Source organism: Pelophylax lessonae, assembly GCF_965119305.1.
Source record: "Pelophylax lessonae genome assembly, chromosome: 1".
NCBI lineage: Eukaryota > Metazoa > Chordata > Amphibia > Anura > Ranidae > Pelophylax > Pelophylax lessonae.
The window spans coordinates 835,739,702-835,761,238 of NC_138768.1; the positions used below are offsets into that span (position 1 = coordinate 835,739,702).

The window sequence follows — 21,537 nt, forward strand, 5'->3', positions numbered from 1 at the left end:
CCGGAAGTGACGAGCGGGGCCGGTGCCGTCGCATTGATTGCTGGGAGCGATGACGTTAAGCTCCCAGGAATCATTGCAAAGCATAAGTATTTGACCCCTTCACAAAACATGACTTAGTACTTGGTGGCAAAACCCTTGTTGGCAATCAGGTCAGACGTTTCTTGTAGTTGGCCACCAGGTTTGCACACATCTCAGGAGGGATTTGGTGCCACTTTGCAGATCCTCTCCAAGTCATTACGGTTTTGAAGCGGACATTAGGCAACTCGAACCTTCAAGCTCCCTCCACATATTTTCTAGAAGATGAAGGTCTGGAGACTGGCTACGCCACTCCAGAACCTTAATGCGTTTCTTCTTAAGCCACTTCTTTTTTGTCTTGGCCATGAGTTTTTGGTCATAGTCATACTGAAAAACCCATCAACGACCCATTTTCAATTCCCTGGCAGTGCTCACCCAAGATTTGACAGTACATGGCCCTGTCCATCGTCCCTTTGATGCAGTGAAGTTGTCCTGTCCCCTTAGAAGAAAAACACCCCCAAATCATAATGTTCCCACCTCCATGTTTGATGGTGGGGATGGTGTTCTTTGAGTCATAGGCAGCATTCCCTCCTCCTCCAAACACAGTGAGTTGAGTTGATGCCAAAGAGCTTGATTTTGGTCTCATCTGATCACAACACTTTCACCCAGTTCTCCTCTGAATCATTCAGATGTTCATTAGCAAACTTCAGACTGGCCTGTACATGTGCTTGTTTGAGCAGGGAGACCTTGTGGGCGCTGAAGGATTTCACAGCGTAGTGTGTTACCAATTGTTTTCTTGGTGACTATGGTCCCACCTGCCTTGAGGGCATTGACAAGATTCCTCACCGTTCTCATGATCATTTTAACTCCACCAGGTGAGATCTTGCATTGAGCCCCAGACTGAGGAAGATTACCAGTTATTTTGTGTTTCTTCCATTTGCGAATAATCGCACCAACTGTTGTCACCATCTCACCAAACTGTAGCCCATTCCAGCCTTGTGTAGGTCTACAATCTTGTCCCCGACATCCTTGGACAGCTACTTGGTCTTGGCCATGGTGGGGAGATTAGAATCTGATTGACTGATTGCTTCTGTGGACAGGCATCTTTTATAACCCTTTAAGGGCTCTTTCACACTATCCGTCCATCAGACGGACTCCGTTTATCTCAGCAGGGGATCGATCCGCCGATCCCCCCCTGAGCAGGAGGATGACAGCTGTTTTCCGCGCTGTGTGCAGAGACAGAGCTGTCAGTTCCCCATACATCTCTATGGGAGAATCGAATGGGAACGGACCGTCTGTCCGTTCTCATCCGATCCCATCCGATCTGCTGGACGGATGGAAAATAGGGTTTCCATCCGTCTGGATTTGACAGATCGGATGTCAGCGGACATGTCTCCGCTGACATCCGCTGCCCCATAGAGATACATGGGGGGACCGTGCAGATCCGCCAAAAAAAACTGACAAGCGGATCTGAACGGGCCGCCTGTGTGAAAGGGGCCTAAGAGAGTGCTCCTAATCTCAGCTCGTTATCTGTATAGAAGTACCTGGGAGCCAGAAATCTTGCTGATTGATAGGGGATCCAATATTTATTTCACTCATTAAAATTCAAATCAATTTATAAACTTTCTTGAAAAGCGTTTTTCTGGATATTTGTTATTCCGTCTCTCACTGTTAAAATAAAAACTTACCATTAAAATTAGACTTATCATTTCTTTGTCAGTGGGCAAACATACAAAATCAGCCGGGGGTTTCAAATACTTTTTTTCCCCCTCACTGTATGTCATTTATAAAGTGAAATGAACAGTTGCAGAAATTTTCAGAAAAACGAATGGTCAACGGTAGGGTTGCACCGATACGTATATTAGAGCCGATACTAAGCATTTGCACGAGTCAAAAGAATTGCATGTTATTTGAACAGGAATGCGGAGCGATTCCTTTCCAAATCGCATGCAACTACCTCGACCGCTCCTGTGTGAACCCAGGCTGGTCATAGTGACTGCAGCCTGGCTTCACACAGAAGCAGTGCGGGAAAGCCGCACACGATTATATATATATATATATATATATATATATATATATATATATATATATATATAGTGCCTTGCAAAAGTATTCAGCCCCCCAAACATAAAAATATAAAACTTCCATTTCAATATTATCGCTTGCACAGTGCTCCTTGGGATGTTTAAAGCTTGGGAAATCTTTCTGTATCCAAATCTGGCTTTAAACTTCTCCACAACAGTATCTCGGACCTGCCTGGTGTGTTCCTTGTTCTTCATGATGCTCTCTGCACTTTAAACAGACCTCTGAGACTATCACAGTGCAGGTGCATTTATACGGAGACTTGATTACACACAGGTGGATTCTATTTATCATCATTAGTCATTTAGGTCAAAATTGGATCATTCAGAGATCCTCACTGAACTTCTGGAGAGAGTTTGCTGCACTGAAAGTAAAAGGGGCTGAATAATTTTGCACGCCCAATTTTTCAGTTTTTTTATTTGTTAACAAAGTTTGAAATATCCAATAAATTTCATTCCACTTCATGATTGTGTCCCACTTGTTGTTGATTCTTCAAAAAAAATTACAGTTTTATATCTTTATGTTTGAAGCCTGAAATGTGGCAAAAGGTCGCAAAGTTTAAGGGGGGGGGGGGGGTCGAATACTTTCGCAAGGCACTTATATATATATATATATATATATATATATATATATATATATATATATATATATATATATATATATATATATATATATATATATATATATATATATATATATATACATACACACTATAAAATACTTTCCCTTTTATATGTGATCACAACCTCTGTACTCCACTGCATAAGTAGCTCAGAGAGCAGGAGGAGGAACAGAAGTAAAAGCCTAATCATTGGAGGAGAACAGGCTGAGTTCCCAGCACAGTTAGAGAACTGGCCATGCTGTGCGACCATGCTCTGTGTGGTCAGTTTTTAATAGAAAAGTAGAGGGAATAGCAGGAACACCAGAGATTTCACACAAAGGAATACAAAGAGCAGAAGAGTACATGGGGCACATATCAGGAATATATATTTTTTCGTACAGTGGGCAATTTAGCATCCAATAAAAGTGGTCCCGGCAGCAGATTTGCTATGGGATGACTTTATAGGCAGTGGGAGAGGTGCCCCCCCTCCCTCCTTACACTGCTTCCCGGTCGTTTCGCCGCCGTCAGTAAAAAGGGGAAACAGTCCGATCCCCTGGAGAAATGGGCAGGAGTTGAGTGAGGGCAAATGGCTCCCACAAGACACTATGCCCTTGGAGTACCCGATCCACTTCTGACACCACTTCCACCTAACAGCTTTATAAAAGGGCCAATTTTTTCTTTTAGTAAATGTAAAATTTTTTTTGCTTTTAAGTGTAAGGCTCCATGTACTCGGGACGTTGTAAATGTCCGTTTAGGAGCAGTTGGGCGTTTTTTTCAGAAGCCCCTGAACCCACCTACAGGTTATCTTATCTGTCCATGTACAAAGGGTCGTTTACAGTCATTTGCAGGCAGTTGAGATCAGGGACGTTTTTTGGAACGCAATTATTTGCGTTTGAACGAGTGTTTCCCGGCGTTTCAAACGCAAAAACGCGACCGAACGTGATGAAGTACGTTCAGCCACGTTAAAAGTTTTTTTTTTTTCTTCCATTCAAAATCAATGGTTCCCTATGGGAGCCTATTGATTTGAATGGAAGTCGCACCGCAAGTCGGATCAGGATGATCTGACTTGCGCTGTGAGAATCATGAGGGGGAACTCCTTGCCAAAAATGGGAAAAAAACTGCGTGGGGGTCCCCCCCAGGTTCCAAACCAGGCCCTTAGGGTCTGGTATGGAATTTGAGGGTATCCCCACGCCGAAAAAATGGCGTGGGGTCCCCCCCAAAATCCATACCAGACCCTTATCCGAGCACGCAGCCCGGTAGGGAAGGAAGGGGGAGGGGACGAGCGAGCGGCCCCACCCCCCCTGGACCATACCAGGCCACATGCCCTCAACATGGGGGGGATGTTGGTGCTTTGGGGCAGGGGGAGCTCTGCACCCCCCACCTCAAAGCACCTTGCCCCCATGTTGATGAGGACAAAGGCCTCATCCCCACAACCCTGGCCGGTGGTTGCGGGGGGTCTGTGGGCAGGGGGCTCATTGGAATCTGGAAGCCCCCTTTAACAAGGGTGGCACCCCAGATGCTGGACCCCCTCCCTATGTGAATGTGTATGGGGTACACTGTACCCCTACCCATTCACCCCATAAAAGGCAGTGTATGTAAATAACGACAGGAGACGTTTTGGAAAGATTAAAAATCTTCATCCGGACTTCTCCGCTCTGGTCTTCTCCCTCTCCGCTCTTCTTGTCTTCTGCTCTTTTGCTGTCCGCTCTTCTGCTCTTTTGCCTCCTCTGGTCTTCTTTCTCCGGTCCTCCTCAAACTAGGTCTCCGGTGATTATGCCGGTCTCTGCAGCTTGTTATGACATCATCGGGAGGCCAACGCCCCTAATGGCTATATAACAAGCTGCAGAGACCGGCATAATCACCGGAGACATCGTCTGAGGAGGACCGGAGAAAGAAGACCAGAGGAGGCAAAAGAGCAGAAGATTGGACAGCAGAAGAGCAGATTTTTTTTTCCCCCATTTTTGGCGTGGAGTTCCCCCTCAAGATTCTCACAGCGCAAGTCGCGCCGCAAGTCGGATCATCCTGATCCGACTTGCGGTGCGACTTCCATTCAAATCAATAGGCTCCCATAGGGAACCATTGATTTTGAATGGAGGCAGAAAAAACGCTGCTAAAAGCAACGTGGCCAAACGTGCAATAACGCAAATGGAAAAAGCTACTGAAAGCACGTTTAACAGCTGCTTTTTCCCGGCGTCAGAACTAGCTTTGCAGCACGTTTTTTCTAACGTCCCGTATGCATGGAGCCCAAATGTTAGAGGTGAGGTCTTTTTGACCCTATATCTCAAAATAAAGAGGCCCTGTCCTGCTTATTTCCATTACAAGGGATGTTTACATGCCGTGTAATAGGAATAAAAGTGATAAAAAAAAAAAAGAACAGTGTAAAAATAATCAAAAGTAAAATAAATAAATAAAAAAAAAATTACATACGCAAGTCACGCCCACATATGTAAACCGTTTTCAAACCACACATGAGATATCGCGCAATCGGTAGAGAGCAATAATTCTAGTGCTAGACCTCTTCTGTAACTGTAAACAGGTAACAGATATTCAGGTACCGTAGTTTGTCGCCATTCCGCGCGCGTGCGCAATTTTGAAGTATATTGTTAGGTATCTATTTACTCGGCGCAGAACTGCACAATTCTGTATAAAATGAGAATCACAATTTTTTTTGCTTAGAATAAAGATCATGATTCTCTCACAATTCCTGGCGTTACATCATCTTTTACAATATACAAAAAAAAAAAAAAAAAAATCAGGCAAACTTTACGGTTTAGTTTTTTTTACAATTCAATAAAGTGCATTTTTTTCCAAAAAACTGCGTTCGATAGAGTTCTGCACAAGTACAGTGTGATATAAAAGATAGCAATGATCGCCATTTTATTCTCTAGGGTCGCTGCTAAAACAAACAAATATATATATATATATATAATGTTTGGGGGATCGAAGTCATTTTCTAACAAAAAATACTGATTTTAACTTGTAAGCAACAAGTGTCAGAAAAAGGCTGGGTCTTTAAGAGGGTAAACTGCCCTCACTTACAGACAGAAGTTCATTCCTTTGATCTAAAAGAAGGAAATGATACATCGTATTTATAGTTATCTGCAGCCTAAGAGCCGGTTCACACAGGCGCGACCCGACTTGTGGGGGGCGACCTGTGAAGTCGCGGTGCGGAGCTCGCACTGCGACCTCGGAGCGGCCGGCACGGACTTCATATCATTGAAGTCAATGTAGGTCGCTCCAGGTCGCCCCAAAGAAGCTCAGGACCCTTTTTCTAAGTCGGAGCGACTTGTGTCGCTCCTATTAGAACGGGTCCTGTGCTACTCTATGGCAGGCGACCTACGGCGACTTGTCAGGCGACCAGGTCACCTGACAAGTCGCCCCAGTGTGAACGGGGTCTTAACAATACTGATAAACATTTGCCTTTTTGTTTTGACAGCTGTGAGTGAGCAGAGAAAAGCTCTGTGAGAATTGAGGAAATGCCAAGATGGGGGGGGGGGTGAATCGAGATCACAATTAATTTTTTAACGATTAATCGTGCAGCTCTTACTCGGCGTAACATCATCTTTCACATTATAAAAAACATTTGGGCTAACTACATTTTTTTTTTTGTTAAAGTGTATTTTTTTTTTTTAACAAAGATAAATGTGTTTGTCTGCACAAATACAGTGCGACAAAATATTTCAACGACCTCCCATTTTATTATCTAGGGTTTCTGCTAAAAAATAAATAAATAAATGTTTGGGGGTTCCAAGTAATTTTCTAGCAAAAAATACTGATTTTAAACTTGTAAAGACAAAATGTTAGAAATAGGCCTGGTCTTGAAGTGGTTAATTTAAGTTTCTTACATGAAAGCATCGCCTTCAAATTCTCTCCACCAAAAACAAAATGCAACACAGCAAGTCCAGAGTTCCAAAGAAATGCAAGGCCCCTCCCCCACATGCCAGGAATAGTCTCACTTACACGCCCATCTACAGACAAATAACTTCTCTTGCAGTGCCCAGCTTCTTTCCTGCCCCACCCCCCATTTCCCCCACACTGGGTGAGGTGAAGGGACCCTACTGGAGCTCAGTATTTTTCTGGCACCCCTAGACAAAAACATTATGTGTAGGGGTGCCAGATAAAAAAAACCCACAGCTACTTAGCTTATTCTAAGCTCCAGTAGGGTCCCTCCACCGCTCTAAACTGCAGAGGGCCACAATCGCACATTCCCCTCCTCCGTGTACAAAGCAAGGATAACAGCCCTGCACTGTACGTGATGACGTCGAAGGGACGCCTACAGATGGGAGCTTTGGGGACAAGTGAACATAGCTGGAGGTAGGCAGAGTGGGGGATAAGGGAAAAATGCCTGTTCCTCTACCTGTGTCCTAGTCTGGTGACTACCACTGAGGGTGCAGCCGGGGGGAGCCCGTCCTGGCTCAAATGCCTATAAAAGCACCCGAGTGCTGCACATCATCAGGACCCAAAAGTCAGTATAGTAGAAGCAGCCTCAGCCCAACTCCATCCAGGTTACCCACCCAAACCACTTTTACCAAGCCCTGTGGGTGGGGGAGAATGCATCGGAGTCATGGCCTGGACAGAGTCAGGCTGAGGTTGCTTCTACTATGGCGACTCTCAGGTGTTGATGGTGTGCGGCACCCAGGGTTCTTTCCTACTTTTATACTGTATTTAAAAAAAACACACAAGAAAGATTTGTTCATTACACATGTGGACTCTACTTCCCACTAATGCTTTTATCGCAGTGCAAGCCTATAAGACTATGGGGGTGATTTACTAAAACTGGAGAGTGCAAAATCTGGTGCAGCTGTGCATGGTAGCCAATCAGCTTCAGCTGTTCAATTAGAGTTCTTTCACACGGGGGTTTCTGATCAGGTCCAGCTGTCAGTTTTCCAGGCGGTCCTGATCGTCGCTCCATGCACCCCTAAAGAGCAGCGGATGTCAGTGGTGAGATGTCCTCTGACACCCACTGCTATCCGATCCGGTCTGAAAACCAGACGGATGGAAACCCTATTTTCCATCCATCTGGAGGATCGGATCCGTTGTCATCCGTTTTTACATAGATGCACTGATGTCCGTTTTTCATCCATCAACGGACAAGATGCAACGATTATCGGCCGACCGATCGTCCGTCTTTTGTCCAGAGTTGTGTTTTGTTGGTTGGAATGTGCCTAGACTGCACACTAATTTTCCCCCACGACAGAATTCTACTTCAGAAGTGACGTCATGTGTTGGTTTGCTTTCTTTGTGTTCTTTCTTCTCTGAGCATGCCCAGTCTTGCTCATAAGATTTTTTCCTGTCGAAATCTGTACTGACTGCATGAAAATCGGCCGTGTTTTGACGGAGGACAAAAATTTTATAGCCTGCACACCAGATTTTTTTCGGCTGAAAGGTCAGAGTCGGTTGTCGGAAGCATCATACTAAGAAGCCGAAAATCGGCCGATCGGACTTTGGCTGAAAATGCACGGCCAACAATCGTTGCGTGTGTACGAGGCATTAGGCTTTGACAAAAAAAAAAAAAAAAAAAAAAAAAACACCTGGAAACTGATTGGCTACCATGCAGAGCTGCACCAGATTTCTCCAGTTTTAGTAAGGGCTCTTTCACACAGGCGGACCGTTCAGATCCGCCTGTGAGTATTTTTGGCGGATCTGAACGACACCCCATACATCCCTATGGGGCATCGAATGTAAGCGGAGACATGTCCACTGACATCCGATCCGTCAAATCTGGACGGATGGAAACCCTATTTTCCATCCGTCCAGCGGATCAGATGGGATTGGATGAGAACGGACCGACGGTCCGTTCCCATCTGATTCCCCCATAGAGATGTATGGGGAACTGACAGCTGTGTCTCTGCACACAGCGCGGAGAACAGCTGTCATCCTCCTGCTCAGCGGGGGGATCGGCAGATCGATCCCCCGCTGAGATAAAAACGGAGTCCGTCTGACAGACGGACAGTGTGAAAGGGGCCTTAATCAACCCCATGGTCTGTGTGATTAATCACAATCAAATTCTAGTGGACAGAAAGAATGTTAATGTGGAGGAAAATATACATAGGAATACTGCATAAAAAAAAAAAAAAACAAAGTTCACATAAAAGGCTCCATTCATAACACGCAGAAAATTATCTCCAATTCAGCAATGTGGCAATTTTCAAATCTCGGGTTCAGCTAAAAAATAACTCACTTTAAAATTATTTTCTTTAACCTAATATGTTACCTTTATGAACTGATATATACGAGATCCTGTGACCTAACTGATAGAGCTGCCTGCACTTATCACTTCCCTTAAAGTAAGTGCAATAATCTAAATTATATTAAAAGTGCTGCGCTTTCAAAATATGTGTAAATATATCTAATAATGAAAATATAGTGGTCAAAAAATGTTGAAACTCAATAAATATATGAATGTGTTGAAGCGTGATAAAATAAAAATAATCCAGTATATAGCCTAAGTGCCCATTCACACTATCGCGACTTGTCAGGCGACTGGTCAGCCTGACAAGTCGTGGTCCATGCAGTGCTACGTGAACCGTTGTAATAGGAGCGACTCGCTCCGACTTATGGCACTTTTCCACTGCAAGTACCGGCTCGGCTCTACTCGGCACTGCTTGGCCCGGTTTGCTTTTCCACTGCTGGTACCGCATGGTACGGTGTTGGAACAGTTCGGTACGGTACGGTATGGTTTGCTTTTCCACTAAAGTAGTACTAAAGTTAAGTGGGTGGGATAACAACGGGGTGGGTGGGATTCTCTGACCAATCAGTGGCTAGTAGTGACTGCATGCAAAGGATTGTGGGATATGGTACCGGTATGGTACCTCTTGGAACCACAATCGAGGTGGTACTGTTTTTGAGAGCCGTACCGTTCGGTTCCATGCAGTGGAAAAGCGCCGCCGCACCGTACCGAACCGTTCCTACACCATACCATGCGGTACCAGCAGTGGAAAAGCACAAAAGCGAGCCGAACCATTTGGTTCCATGCAGTGGAAAAACGCCATTAGAAAATAGTTCCTGTACTACTTCGGGGCGACCTCGGAGCGACTTCCATTATATGAAGTCCGTGCAAGTCGCGCCGAAGTCGCGGTGCACGCGACTTCACAGGTCACCCCCGAAGTCGTGCCGCGGTAGTGTGAACCGACACTTAATGTGTTTATGTGCTAAAATTCTCCAAATCTCAAACCAAGTGAGCATCTGTGGGATTTGCTGGAAAAACAAGTCAGAGCTATAGAGGCCTTACTTTACCTTACAGAAGGTTCTGCTACAGTTTGGTGCCAGATAACACAGCATACCTTCTGGCAGGTCTGGCGGCATCCATGCTTTGACAGGTCAGGACTGTTTTGGAGGCAAAAGCTGGACCTACTCAAAATTAGGCTGGTAGTCATAAAGTTATGGCTGATTGGTGTATACTTTGTATGATACAGGTCCTACATATGTCACAGCATGAACACAGGTACCAAGAATAAGTTTGTATGTTCAATAGTACAATTCCACAGCTGTCTTTAGGCTCTGTTCACACCATGCAGATGTGACGGTGTGCATGCTAGCATTTCCATGCAGATCTTGTGTAGAGCAGCCCAATTATAAACCACTTACCGACCGCCACAAGTACATATACTGCGGGGGTCAGCCCCGGCCAGGCAAAGTGACATATATATATATATATACACGTCACTAGCCTGTCACCGGCTTGTGAGCCAATAGCGGGCGAGCGCGCGCCTGCTGAGGCACGCGACCGTCCCGGCTCGTTCCCTAACGAGTCTGTGCGTGTGACGGCGGACCCGATGTCCGCCGGTCACTCGGCGATCGTTGGTGGAGAGGGAGAAAGGCAGGCGGATTATGTAAACAAGCCGCCTGTCATTCTCCCCTGTGTAAAAATGGAGATCAGACGGTTCTACTATATAGGACCGTTGATCTCTGTTTTTACACTAGTAGCCATGTCCAATCACAGTTAGAAACACGCCCCTAGGACACACTTAACCCCTCCCTCGCCAGTGTCATTTTTACAGAAAGAAAGATAAAAAAAAAAAAAAAAAAAAAAAAAAAAAAAAAAAAAAAAAAAAAAAAAAATCGCACAGGTGATCAAATACCACCAAAAGAAAGCTCTGTTTGTGGGAAAAAAAGGACGTCAAATTTGTTTAGGTACAGCGTCGCATGACCGCGCAATTGTCCGTTAAAGTCACGCAGTATTATAAAAAAAAAAAAAAAATTGCAAAAAACCCCCTGGTCAGGAAAGGGGTAAAATCTTGCGGGACTTAAGTGGTTAAAGAAAAGTGCAAAAGAAGTCCCTGACACTTGCAGAATCACACTACACTGCAATGTATGGTGCTGCAGCACTAGCAGTTCTTTCAGCTCCATGTCCCAAAGTAAATGCTGGTTTGGTGTGCACTTGGGATATCTTTAAAACATTTCTCTCTAAAACATTTTGCAGGTAATTGGAAAAGTGTGCAAAGGTTCAGTTTTGCTGCAGTTTGAAAAGACTCAGAAGTGCAAAGCTGGTCAGAACCTGAAAAGTCTGTTTAACGCTTTAGAAAAGGTCAATGAATGCTCAGCAATGGATTCCTGCTAACAGCTCCTTCACCCATCAGCATTGGAGCAAAGTTCACTGGGGCAGCTGTGACTGCTGTGTCAACAGGTAACTGATGTATGGAGATTACAGCCCTGCACTTTGCTCACACAGACAATCCGGGAACCTTTCTTCTTCTTCCAGTCAGCAAAGCAAATTCTAACACTGAACTCCTCAAGGATTAGTAAGCTACAATTTGACTAAGATCTGCTGTATAGAGAAGCAAAATCGGGATCGTAAACCGCATGCCTACTGGGCACTTTCACCCTCTTTCTGCCCAGCCCAATTTTCAGTTTTCAGCACTGTCACATTTTGAATGACAACTGCGTGATCATGCTACACTGTACACATGACATTTTTATCATTTTTTCACACAAATTGTTTTCTTTTGGTGGTATTTAATTAGCACTGTTTTTTTTTTTATACTTTGCTAATTAAATAAAAAAAAAAAAAAAGACCGAAATTTTTTTTTGGGGGGGTGTGTATCCAGCTTAACACAAAACGGTTATTGGCTTTTTTTCTCTCCTCACGCAAAAGAAAAGCCAATAGCCCGCTTGTGTTTATTTCTGTGATCAGCTGTCATTGGACACAGATTATCACGTGGTAAAGGGCAACTGTGATTGGCCGTTTACCCTGATCTGTGATCAGCTGAGTCTGAAGGTGAAGTGATTACAGAGCGTGCCACAGAGGGCGCGTGCACACGCAGTGAGATCACGTGAGGGCATCCACGGACGCCCTCCAGGCAAACTAAGCAATGCAGTAGCTGTCTTTTGGCTATAGCTTGGGCAGGAAGTGGTTAAAAAATAAGTTCCCTTTTCAGAACATCTTACACCCATACTCTGGGTGTAACACATAATGAATGCACCAGCGCCTCCCAGATCTTCACTGAGACAGCATACCAGGATTCTTCTCCCCATGTCTGCTGCCACAATTTAAGAAAGACCCAGCCATGCAGGGCTCCTCCCACCCAGCCACATCACTCATTCACAGTCCTTTGGATGGAAAACCACAAGGTCCGGTGTAACGTGAGAATTACCTACCCTCGTCACTTCCTGCCAGGAACAGCTGAGCAGCGCAGCAGTGCGCATGCCCACAGCCCTGGATACCAAATGGAATAGATGAGGAGCCGACTAGTGCGCATGCTCACTAGTCAGAAATGATCACGGCGTTCCGTGAAAAAAACCTACCCACGCGGCGGTTACATTAAAACAGCTGTGCTGCAATATGAGTCATCTCCGCTCCTGTCCCTGTCACTGCCCTGATCTTGGCTAGTAAATATAAAAGCGGCTCTCGGCTCCGTGATTTATGTTTTCACACACCCGCCGCCGCTTTTATATTTACTATCCCAGATCAGGGAAGTAACAGGGACAGGAGCGGAGATGACTCATATTGCAGCCCAGCTGGTTTAATGTAACCGCTGCATTACACACACTGAGGGTGCACCGGAAGGGACGAGGGTAGGTTTTTCTCACGGGTAGGTAATTCTCACGGAACACCGGCAGCCTTTGCTGCTGTCAGTTTGTAGCATTCAATAAACTACCATGGCGCTGTGAGTGCTGCGATAGTTCATAGAGTCTTCTAGAATGTATCTGCTTCCTCGTACGGGCAAGCCGATACACTGACAGATCTGCAGGAGACCTGCATGGGATCAGAAATTTGCTGATCGCTAGTGCAATGCTTTCCAGACTCCTACAACAAAAAAGAATTACATTTTTTTCCTGCAGAAAAAAAAAAAAAAAGTGCATTTATTTTATTTTAAAAAAGGGAACTCATCCTTTAAACTAAATCTCTACTCTCTAACCAGATTAAGGTTTTTATTGCTGTCCGGATCTGCTGGGGAGAATTCCCTTCAGTCCCTGTTCAGGGGAGCGCAGTGGATGAGTGGTTAGGACTTCTGCCTTGCAGAACAGAGGCCAGCCCTAAAAAGAGGCTCTTGGTGCTGACTGACCTGGCCAGGACACCGTCTACATGGAGTTTGTATGTTCTCCCTGTGCTTGAATGGTATTCTTCCCAGACTCCAAAGACATGCTGGTAAATAACCGGTTTTGGTCTAAATTGACCCAGGTATGTTTGCATGTAAAATGGGAACCTTACCATGCAAGATCCTCGCAGGCCAGGACTGATGTGTGTGTATAGCAAAGCGCTCTATAAATAGCTGACGCTATATGTAATAATTAAAAAAAATAAAACCCTTTCGTATTGAATTGTATTGTTGCTGTTTTGCCTCCCTTTATAATCACATAGGTCAAACACAAGGCCCGTGGGCCGAATGTGGCCCTCCAGGCCTTATCATGTGGCTCTCACCAAATTTTGCAGTCTGAACATGGCCGTAACTTAATTTCGCCACCTCCAGCTCTCACCCTCTGCTCCCGCTCCCCGCTGTCACTTGTAAACACAGAAGGACAGCTTCCTTCTTGCACTCACGATAGGGACAAATCTCCAGAATCTAAAAGAGAATGATCCCAAATACACGGGTAGTAGAATCACTTACCCAGGTAAGTACTAGAGCTGGGCCAACCCCGAACCCTGCACACGGCACAGCCCCCAAACCCTGCACACTGCACAGCCCCCCCCCCCCCCCCCGAACCCTGCACAAAGCAGCACAGCCCCCCGAACCCTGCACAAAGCAGCACAGCCCCCCGAACCCTGCACAAAGCCCTGCACAGCCCCCCGAACCCTGCACAAAGCCCTGCACAGCCCCCCGAACCCTGCACAAAGCAGCACAGCCCCCCGAACCCTGCACAAAGCCCTGCACAGCCCCCCGAACCCTGCACAAAGCAGCACAGCCCCCCGAACCCTGCACAAAGCAGCACAGCCCCCCGAACCCTGCACAAAGCCCTGCACAGCCCCCCGAACCCTGCACAAAGCAGCACAGCCCCCCGAACCCTGCACAAAGCAGCACAGCCCCCCGAACCCTGCACAAAGCAGCACAGCCCCCCGAACCCTGCACAAAGCCCTGCACAGCCCCCCGAACCCTGCACAAAGCAGCACAGCCCCCCGAACCCTGCACAAAGCAGCACAGCCCCCCGAACCCTGCACAAAGCCCTGCACAGCCCCCCGAACCCTGCACAAAGCCCTGCACAGCCCCCCGAACCCTGCACAAAGCAGCACAGCCCCCCGAACCCTGCACAAAGCAGCACAGCCCCCCGAACCCTGCACAAAGCAGCACAGCCCCCCGAACCCTGCACAAAGCAGCACAGCCCCCCGAACCCTGCACAAAGCAGCACAGCCCCCGAACTCTGCACGTAATGCACTCCTGAACCAGCACTCTGGATGTAGCTCTCCCCAGATACAACTGTCCCTTTGAGGGTAACCATACTGTTGATGTGGCCTCCAATGAAAATTAGTTTGACACCCCTGCTTTTATATTGTAAAGTACTGCGCAAACTGTTGGCACTATATAAATCCTGTATAATAATAATAATAATAATAATAATAATAATAATATTAAATAACAGGGACAGAGCGAGCAATACAAGAACTATTTTGTGCTCACAGAGCCCAGAGTTTGCCATCTGCTCTGCCTTCTGTTAGACTTTAGGAATGAAGTGGTTATTTTGATTATACAGGAATGACCCTAGTGCCAACAGTCTTCTCAGCGCTTTACAACACGGAGGAAGAGCCTACATTTACAGTGCAAAAGGAATCAGAGGACCCAAAAGGAATTTGGACGAGGAGAGAGAACCTTATGACCAAGCTACTGTTATAGAGAAAGGGTGTCCAACCTGCAGCCCAAGACGGCTAGGAATGCGACCCAACCCAAAATCGCAAACTTACTTAAAAATGTTTTGTTTTTTTTTTTTTTTAATTTATAGTAAAAATGCATTTAGACTTAGCAGACAGATGTGGCCAACAGACTGTTGACGTCAGAGCAGTCACTCGTGAATCACTAGAAACAGAAAAGTGATGGCAGAGAGACTGAGTAATCCATCGGGTCTGCCCATTTTTTTTCTTACTCTTTTTGTTAACTTTATTGTCTGATTATAGATCTATGTTTGTCCCACGCATGTTTGAAGCCATTTAGACCCCGTTCAGACTGCGGCGACACGACTTGGTGGGGCGACCTCGGCGCAACTTGCATGGACTTCATATAATTGAAGTCAATGCAAGTCGCCTCCAGGTCACCCCAAAGTAGCACAGGACCCTTCTTCTAAGTCGGAGCGACTTGCGTCGCTCCTATTAGAACGGGTCCTGTGCTAATCAATGGCGAGCGACCCACCGCGACTTGTCAGGTGACCAAGTCACCTGACGAGTCGCGCTAGTGTGAATGGACCCTTACTGTTGACTGTCTCACTACCTCTGCTGGAAGTTTATTCCAAGCATCAACTACCCTTACAGTAAAATACTAAAAATCTTTCCTCATTGGCTGCGATTGTCTTAGCAAATGAGGAGGTAGAGTCCCAGGACAAAAGAGGCTCCCTTGCACACCACTGAATTAAAGGGACCTCAGGTAAGGATTGGGGGGGGGGGGGGCATTGCACACAGAATGTAAAAAAATCTTCAGCCTTTACTTTAACACGGATTTAAAGTGGAACTTTTTAGTCAGAAAAAGTCCTGCTCCATCACTTCAGGCTGGCCCCTTTTCCAGGTATATCTATGTAAAACATTAAAAATAAGCGGCTATGCTGTATAAAATCCAGTATTAGTCCAACTCTGCTCTGTACATGCCCAGTTGCTCTTCATTTTTAGGCACTGCAGAGTTTGTAGAACCTGAACTACTGACATCCTTAAAGCAAAATAAACCCTCCTATCCTTTACAGCCAAGGAAGCCGCTTCTGTTTGATCTGCAACCACCATGGTGCTGCCATGTCATCTGTTATGACACCAGCCATTTGATGGTTTGACAGTTTGGTTAAGGACACAAGCAAGTGTGGCCGTTAGAGCCGGTTCACACTACCGCCACCAGATAGTCGCCCCATGAAGGAGCGACTTTTTAGCGCGAATTGTGCACTGCTTTGAAGAGAATTGTAAGACAGGCGACTGTCTGTGGGGAATGCCTGGCTAATCTTTTTCTTCTTCCTGGAAAGTCTGATCACAGTCGCTGGAAAATAGATAAGGATCCGACTTAGAGGCGACTCCCATTGAAGTCTATGTGCACAAGTCGGATAGAGGTCGCAGGAACCTTTTCTGAAATCGGAGCGACTTCAGTAGTGCATATTAAGACGGCTCTCATTCATTTACATTAAATTTGTATGACAAGAGACTTGGGGCGACTTGAGGTAGCACAAGTCGTGTCCCAAGTCGGAGTAGTGTGAAGCGGGTTTTACCAATCCTAGAAATCCAGGAATGTAACGGTTTTGAAACCAAAAACAAACAATAGATTTAGTTCTGCTTTATAAGCGCCGGTTCACATAGGAGCGACGCTACTTTCAGGGGCGACCTCCGAGATCGTGGTGCGAGCAGCGCGCCGCGACCTCGGAGCGGCCGCCACGGACTTCATAACATTGAAGTCTATGGCGGTCGCCTCCTGGTCGCCCCAAAGAAGCTCCGGACCCTTTTTCTAGGTCGAAGCGACTTGTGTCGCTCCTATTAGAACGGGTCCGCAGCTTTCCTATGGGAGGCGACCTGCGGCGACCTGTGAGGCGACCAGGTCGCCTCACAGGTCGCCCTAGTGTGAACCGGGGCTAAATTACTGCTGCTCAGGGGTTCCGGGCTTCGGTAAAATGACCGCCTTCAGAAAGAAGAAACGGGAGCAATGCTGGAGGTACTTTACAGTAATTTATGGTAGTATTTATTAATATGGAATGTATGTTCCTTGTTTAAGTACTTTTATTTTTATCAAGTGGTTATGGGTAAAGTTCTGCTTTATGCTACAAAGGCAGCAAGAGGGGTGCAAAGATGCCAGAGCCACAATACGGCAAAAATTATCCACCACCCATCCACTGAACACCTCCCATTCACCTGCAATTCAGGCAGTTGTGGGATGGCAATGCTGATTTTTAGGGGTTAAAATGAGCAGGGAGGAGATAACCAACCATCTCCTGCTAAAGGACCTCTGAAAAATAATCCACTGTGGTTTACCTTGCGGACGGCAATGCATGTATAAAACAAGTCTTTGCTGGCCAGGACACCAGGTGAGACAAAGAAAAAAAAAAAAAGGAATGAAAATAACAGATGCACTAGATTGGCAACAATGAGATGACCTCCAACACAGGAATAGTTTTACACGTGGAGGCCACTAACAGGGTTTCCCTATTTTTTTTTTTTTTTACTGTTTTTTACTAGTTTTGCATTTGGCTAGGGTCAGTGTCACTACTGGTAGCATGAGGCGATACCTGGACTCTATAGAGCAGGTGTCTTTAAATTATGGCCCTCCAGTTGTTCAGGAACTACAATTCCCATCATGCCTAGTCATGTCTGTGAATGTCAGAGTTTTACAATGCCTCATGGGATGTGTAGTTCCGCAACAGCTGGAGGGCCATAGTGTGAGGATCCCTGCTATAGAGGTTGCACAGGCAGTCTAAATCTTCCAGGAGGGCACATCAATGCCAGAAGGTTTGCTGTGTCTCCCAGCACAGTCTCAAGAGCATGGAGGAGATTCCAGGAGACAGGCAGTTACTCTAGGAGAGCTGGACAGGGCCGTAGAAGGTTCTTAACCCATCAGCAGGACCGGTATCTCCTCCTTTGTGCAAGCAGCAACAGGAAGAACATGGAGGAGCAGGATGAGCTCTACCAGAGCCCTACAAAATGACCTCCAGCAGGCCACTGGTGCGAATATCTCTGACCAAACAATTAGAAACAGACATCATGAGGGCGGCCTGAGGGCCCGACGTCCTCTAGTGGGCCCTGTGCTCACTGCCTGGCACCATGGAGCTCGATTGGCATTTGCCACTGAACACCAGAATTGGCAGGTCAGCCACTGGCACCCTGTGCTTTTCACAGATGAGAGCAGGTTCACCCTGAGCACATGGGACAGACATGAAAGGGTCTGGAGAAGCCGTAATGTGGCATCCTTTCATTCCTCACACATTACCCAGCCCATACCAGTATAGATCCTAACACATTACCCAGTCCATACCAGTATAGATTCTAACACAATACCCAGTCCATACCAGTATAGATTCTAACACAATACCCAGTCCATACCAGTATAGATCCTAACACATTACCCAGTCCATATCAGTATAGATCCAAACACCTTAGCCAGTCCATACCAGTATAGATCCTAACACCTTAGCCAGTCCATACCAGTATAGATCCTAACACATTACCCAGTCCATACCAGTATAGATCCTAACACCTTACCCAGTCCACACCAGTATAGATCCTAACACCTTACCCAGTCCACACCAGTATAGATCCTAACACCTTACCCAGTCCACACCAGTATAGATCCTAACACCTTACCCAGTCCATACCAGTATAGATCCTAACACATTACCCAGTCCATACCAGTATAGATCCTAACACATTACCCAGTCCACACCAGTATAGATCCTAACACCTTACCCAGTCCACACCAGTATAGATCCTAACACCTTACCCAGTCCACACCAGTATAGATCCTAACACCTTACCCAGTCCATACCAGTATAGATCCAAACACCTTACCCAGCCCATACCAGTATAGATCCAAACACATTACCCAGTCCATACCAGTATAGATCCAAACACCTTACCCAGCCCATACCAGTATAGATCCTAACACATTACCCAGTCCATACCAGTATAGATCCTAACACCTTACCCAGCCCATACCAGTATAGATTCTAACACCTTACCCAGTCCATACCAGTATAGATCCTAACACCTCACCCAGTCCATACCAGTATAGATCCTAACACCTCACCCAGTCCATACCAGTATAGATCCTAACACCTCACCCAGTCCATACCAGTATGAGATTTTTTCCCATTGAGATCTGATGTGTTTTCAAAGCGTTCCTTATATATATATATATATATATATATATATATATATATATATATATATATATATATATATATTTTCATCTTTTCTGGTCCTAACACAGAAAGGATAAGAGGCATGCAAAGGAACATGCAGTCACCCCTTCAGACAAAATGCAACCAATAAAAAAAGACTGCAGATGATAGCTGTGCCCCCTTCTCTGACATAGAAGAACCCAGCACCCCAGTCATTGTATGGAGCCCCACACAGAGCCCAGTGTCCTCCCCAGCCAGCAGCTGACCCCTGACCCCAGTACAGGCCTCTGAGGCCCTCCAGCTGTCCTGTCTGCCTCATACCATGACACCCACACTGGCAGGGCATGCTGGGACTTCTAGTGCCACACACATACACAGGCCGCCCCCCTCCTCCCCCACCATGAAAGCAGCACCGGCCCGGCTCACACACAGCCCCGGGACACTCACATAGCAACCGGGCAAGCAGCCGTCCCTGGAACATGTTGTGGGTCCTTCACCAATGACAGCCGGGGCCTGCAGCAGAGAAAGGAAGTCAAGGGGTCCTCGGAGAGACTGCGGGGCTGCCTTCTGTACTGCCTGATTGGGGAGGAGCCCTCACAGCCGCGTCACTTTACAATGGCCGCAGAGTACGCCTTCATAATGCTCTGGGCTAATATTACAAGTGACGGTGACGGTACTCCGATATTCTGGTTAAGCTTTGTTAGAATTTACAGATTCGTTTTTATTAGGGCAGCTACACAACGTCAGCGGGGATGACATTTCCCAAAGTTCTGTTTGCTGGTGGTAAAAATGTCCATTGAAAAGTGTCTCCGTAGCTTCGGTACAGGAGGGAGGGGGCGGCCATGTTTCCGGAGCCTACAATTCCATGATATGTAAATGGAAGGCTGCAGCAAAATGGAGGCTTCTCTGGAGACAAGTTAGAGTTCGTGAACTTGCCAAAGTGCTTCACATTAGACATACCTTTAGGGGAGATAGTAAAGTATGCCCTCTAGCACAGGGAAGGGTGGAGAATAGTCCTCAGTGGACTATACGCTCTGCAATCTTATTTCCCTTAGATATATGCAGTGTAAGGGCCTGTGTGACTGGATACATATTGTATGAAAGGTCTGGGCAGGCCCTTACATTATTAATAAAAGGAGATTGTACAATCAGATTGTATAGTGTATGGTCACTTGTATGAGGCGGTTTGTGTAGAAGGGTGGAATGATAATTGTTTATTTCTCATTCTATTACCAGTGCAGTACAGCGTTATCATATGACTGGTGTGGCGGTGATCAGGGATACTGACCGGTGACAACACATCATTTAAATAAATATTAAAAACTGTTTTTCTTTTTTAACCACTTCTGGACCGGAAGATTTTCCCCCTTAATGACCAGGCCCAATTTTGCGATTCGGCACTGTGTTACTTTAACGGACAATTGCGCGGTCGTGCGACGCTGTACCCAAATAAAATTGTCGTCCTTTTTTCCCCCACAAACAGAGCTTTCTTTTGGTGGTATTTGATCACCTGTGCAATTTTTACTTTTTGCGCTATAAACAAAAGAAAAGCGTTTATTTTGAAAAAATAACAATATTTTTAACATTTTTTTATATGGAATTCCCCCCAAAAAAGATGTAAAAACCAATTTTTTAAAAAATTTTTGGCCAATTTGTTTTCTGCTACCTATGTTTGGTAAAAAAAAATCACAATAAGCGTATTTTGATTGGTTTGCGCAAAAGTTATTGCGTTTACTAACAAAGGGAAAGATTTCTGTCATTTTTGGTGTTTTTTTTTTTAACGCGTAATGGCGGCGATCTGCGATTTTTTTTTGTGGGACTGCGACATTGCGGCGGACAGATCGGACCCTTGACTGACATTTTTGACACTTTTGGGGGTACCAGTGACATTACTACAGTAATCAGTGCTATACATATGCACTGTTACTGTAAAAATGACACTGGCAGGGAAGGAGTTAATTTTATTGGAGAGGGAGGGGTTAATGTATGCCTGGTGCTTACTGACGTGTAGGGGGGGAGGGGGGGAGGTGACTGAGTGACAGAAGGACAGATCGCATGTCCAGCTATGCTGAACACTCCGATCTGTCACTCCCTGTCACTATGGAGATCCGCCCGCTTGTGTTTACACAGGCGGGCGGATCTCCACACTAGATCCCCGGCGATCGGGGCAGAGCAGCAGCGATCGCCGCTGCTCCTCCCCTGGCCCGACTCCCGCTGTGAATGAAAACAGCGGGAGCGAGCCTCCGGCGGCGCGCAAGCGCCGCCCAGAAGGGGGAGTGTCTGACGACGTTAATACTACGTCGTCAGACGATAACGAACCACTCTGCCGCAGTACTATTACCGTACTCAGTCGGCAAGTGGTTAAAAAAAAAAAAAACAATATTTTTCACTTTTTGCTA

General features: G+C 46.0%; 1 protein-coding gene across 1 annotated transcript in view; it reads right to left on the reverse strand.

Annotated features, from left to right (window-relative positions):
* The window catches only part of SUCLG1 (succinate-CoA ligase GDP/ADP-forming subunit alpha), a 99,197-nt gene extending 79,456 nt beyond the window's left edge, over window positions 1-19,741 (reverse strand). The window contains exon 1 of the mRNA XM_082273664.1: window positions 19,586-19,741. Coding sequence (XP_082129790.1) covers window positions 19,586-19,619 — 34 coding nt within the window. The 5' untranslated portion in view covers window positions 19,620-19,741. The remainder of the gene's footprint in view (window positions 1-19,585) is intronic.
* Between the last annotated feature and the right edge of the window lie 1,796 nt (window positions 19,742-21,537).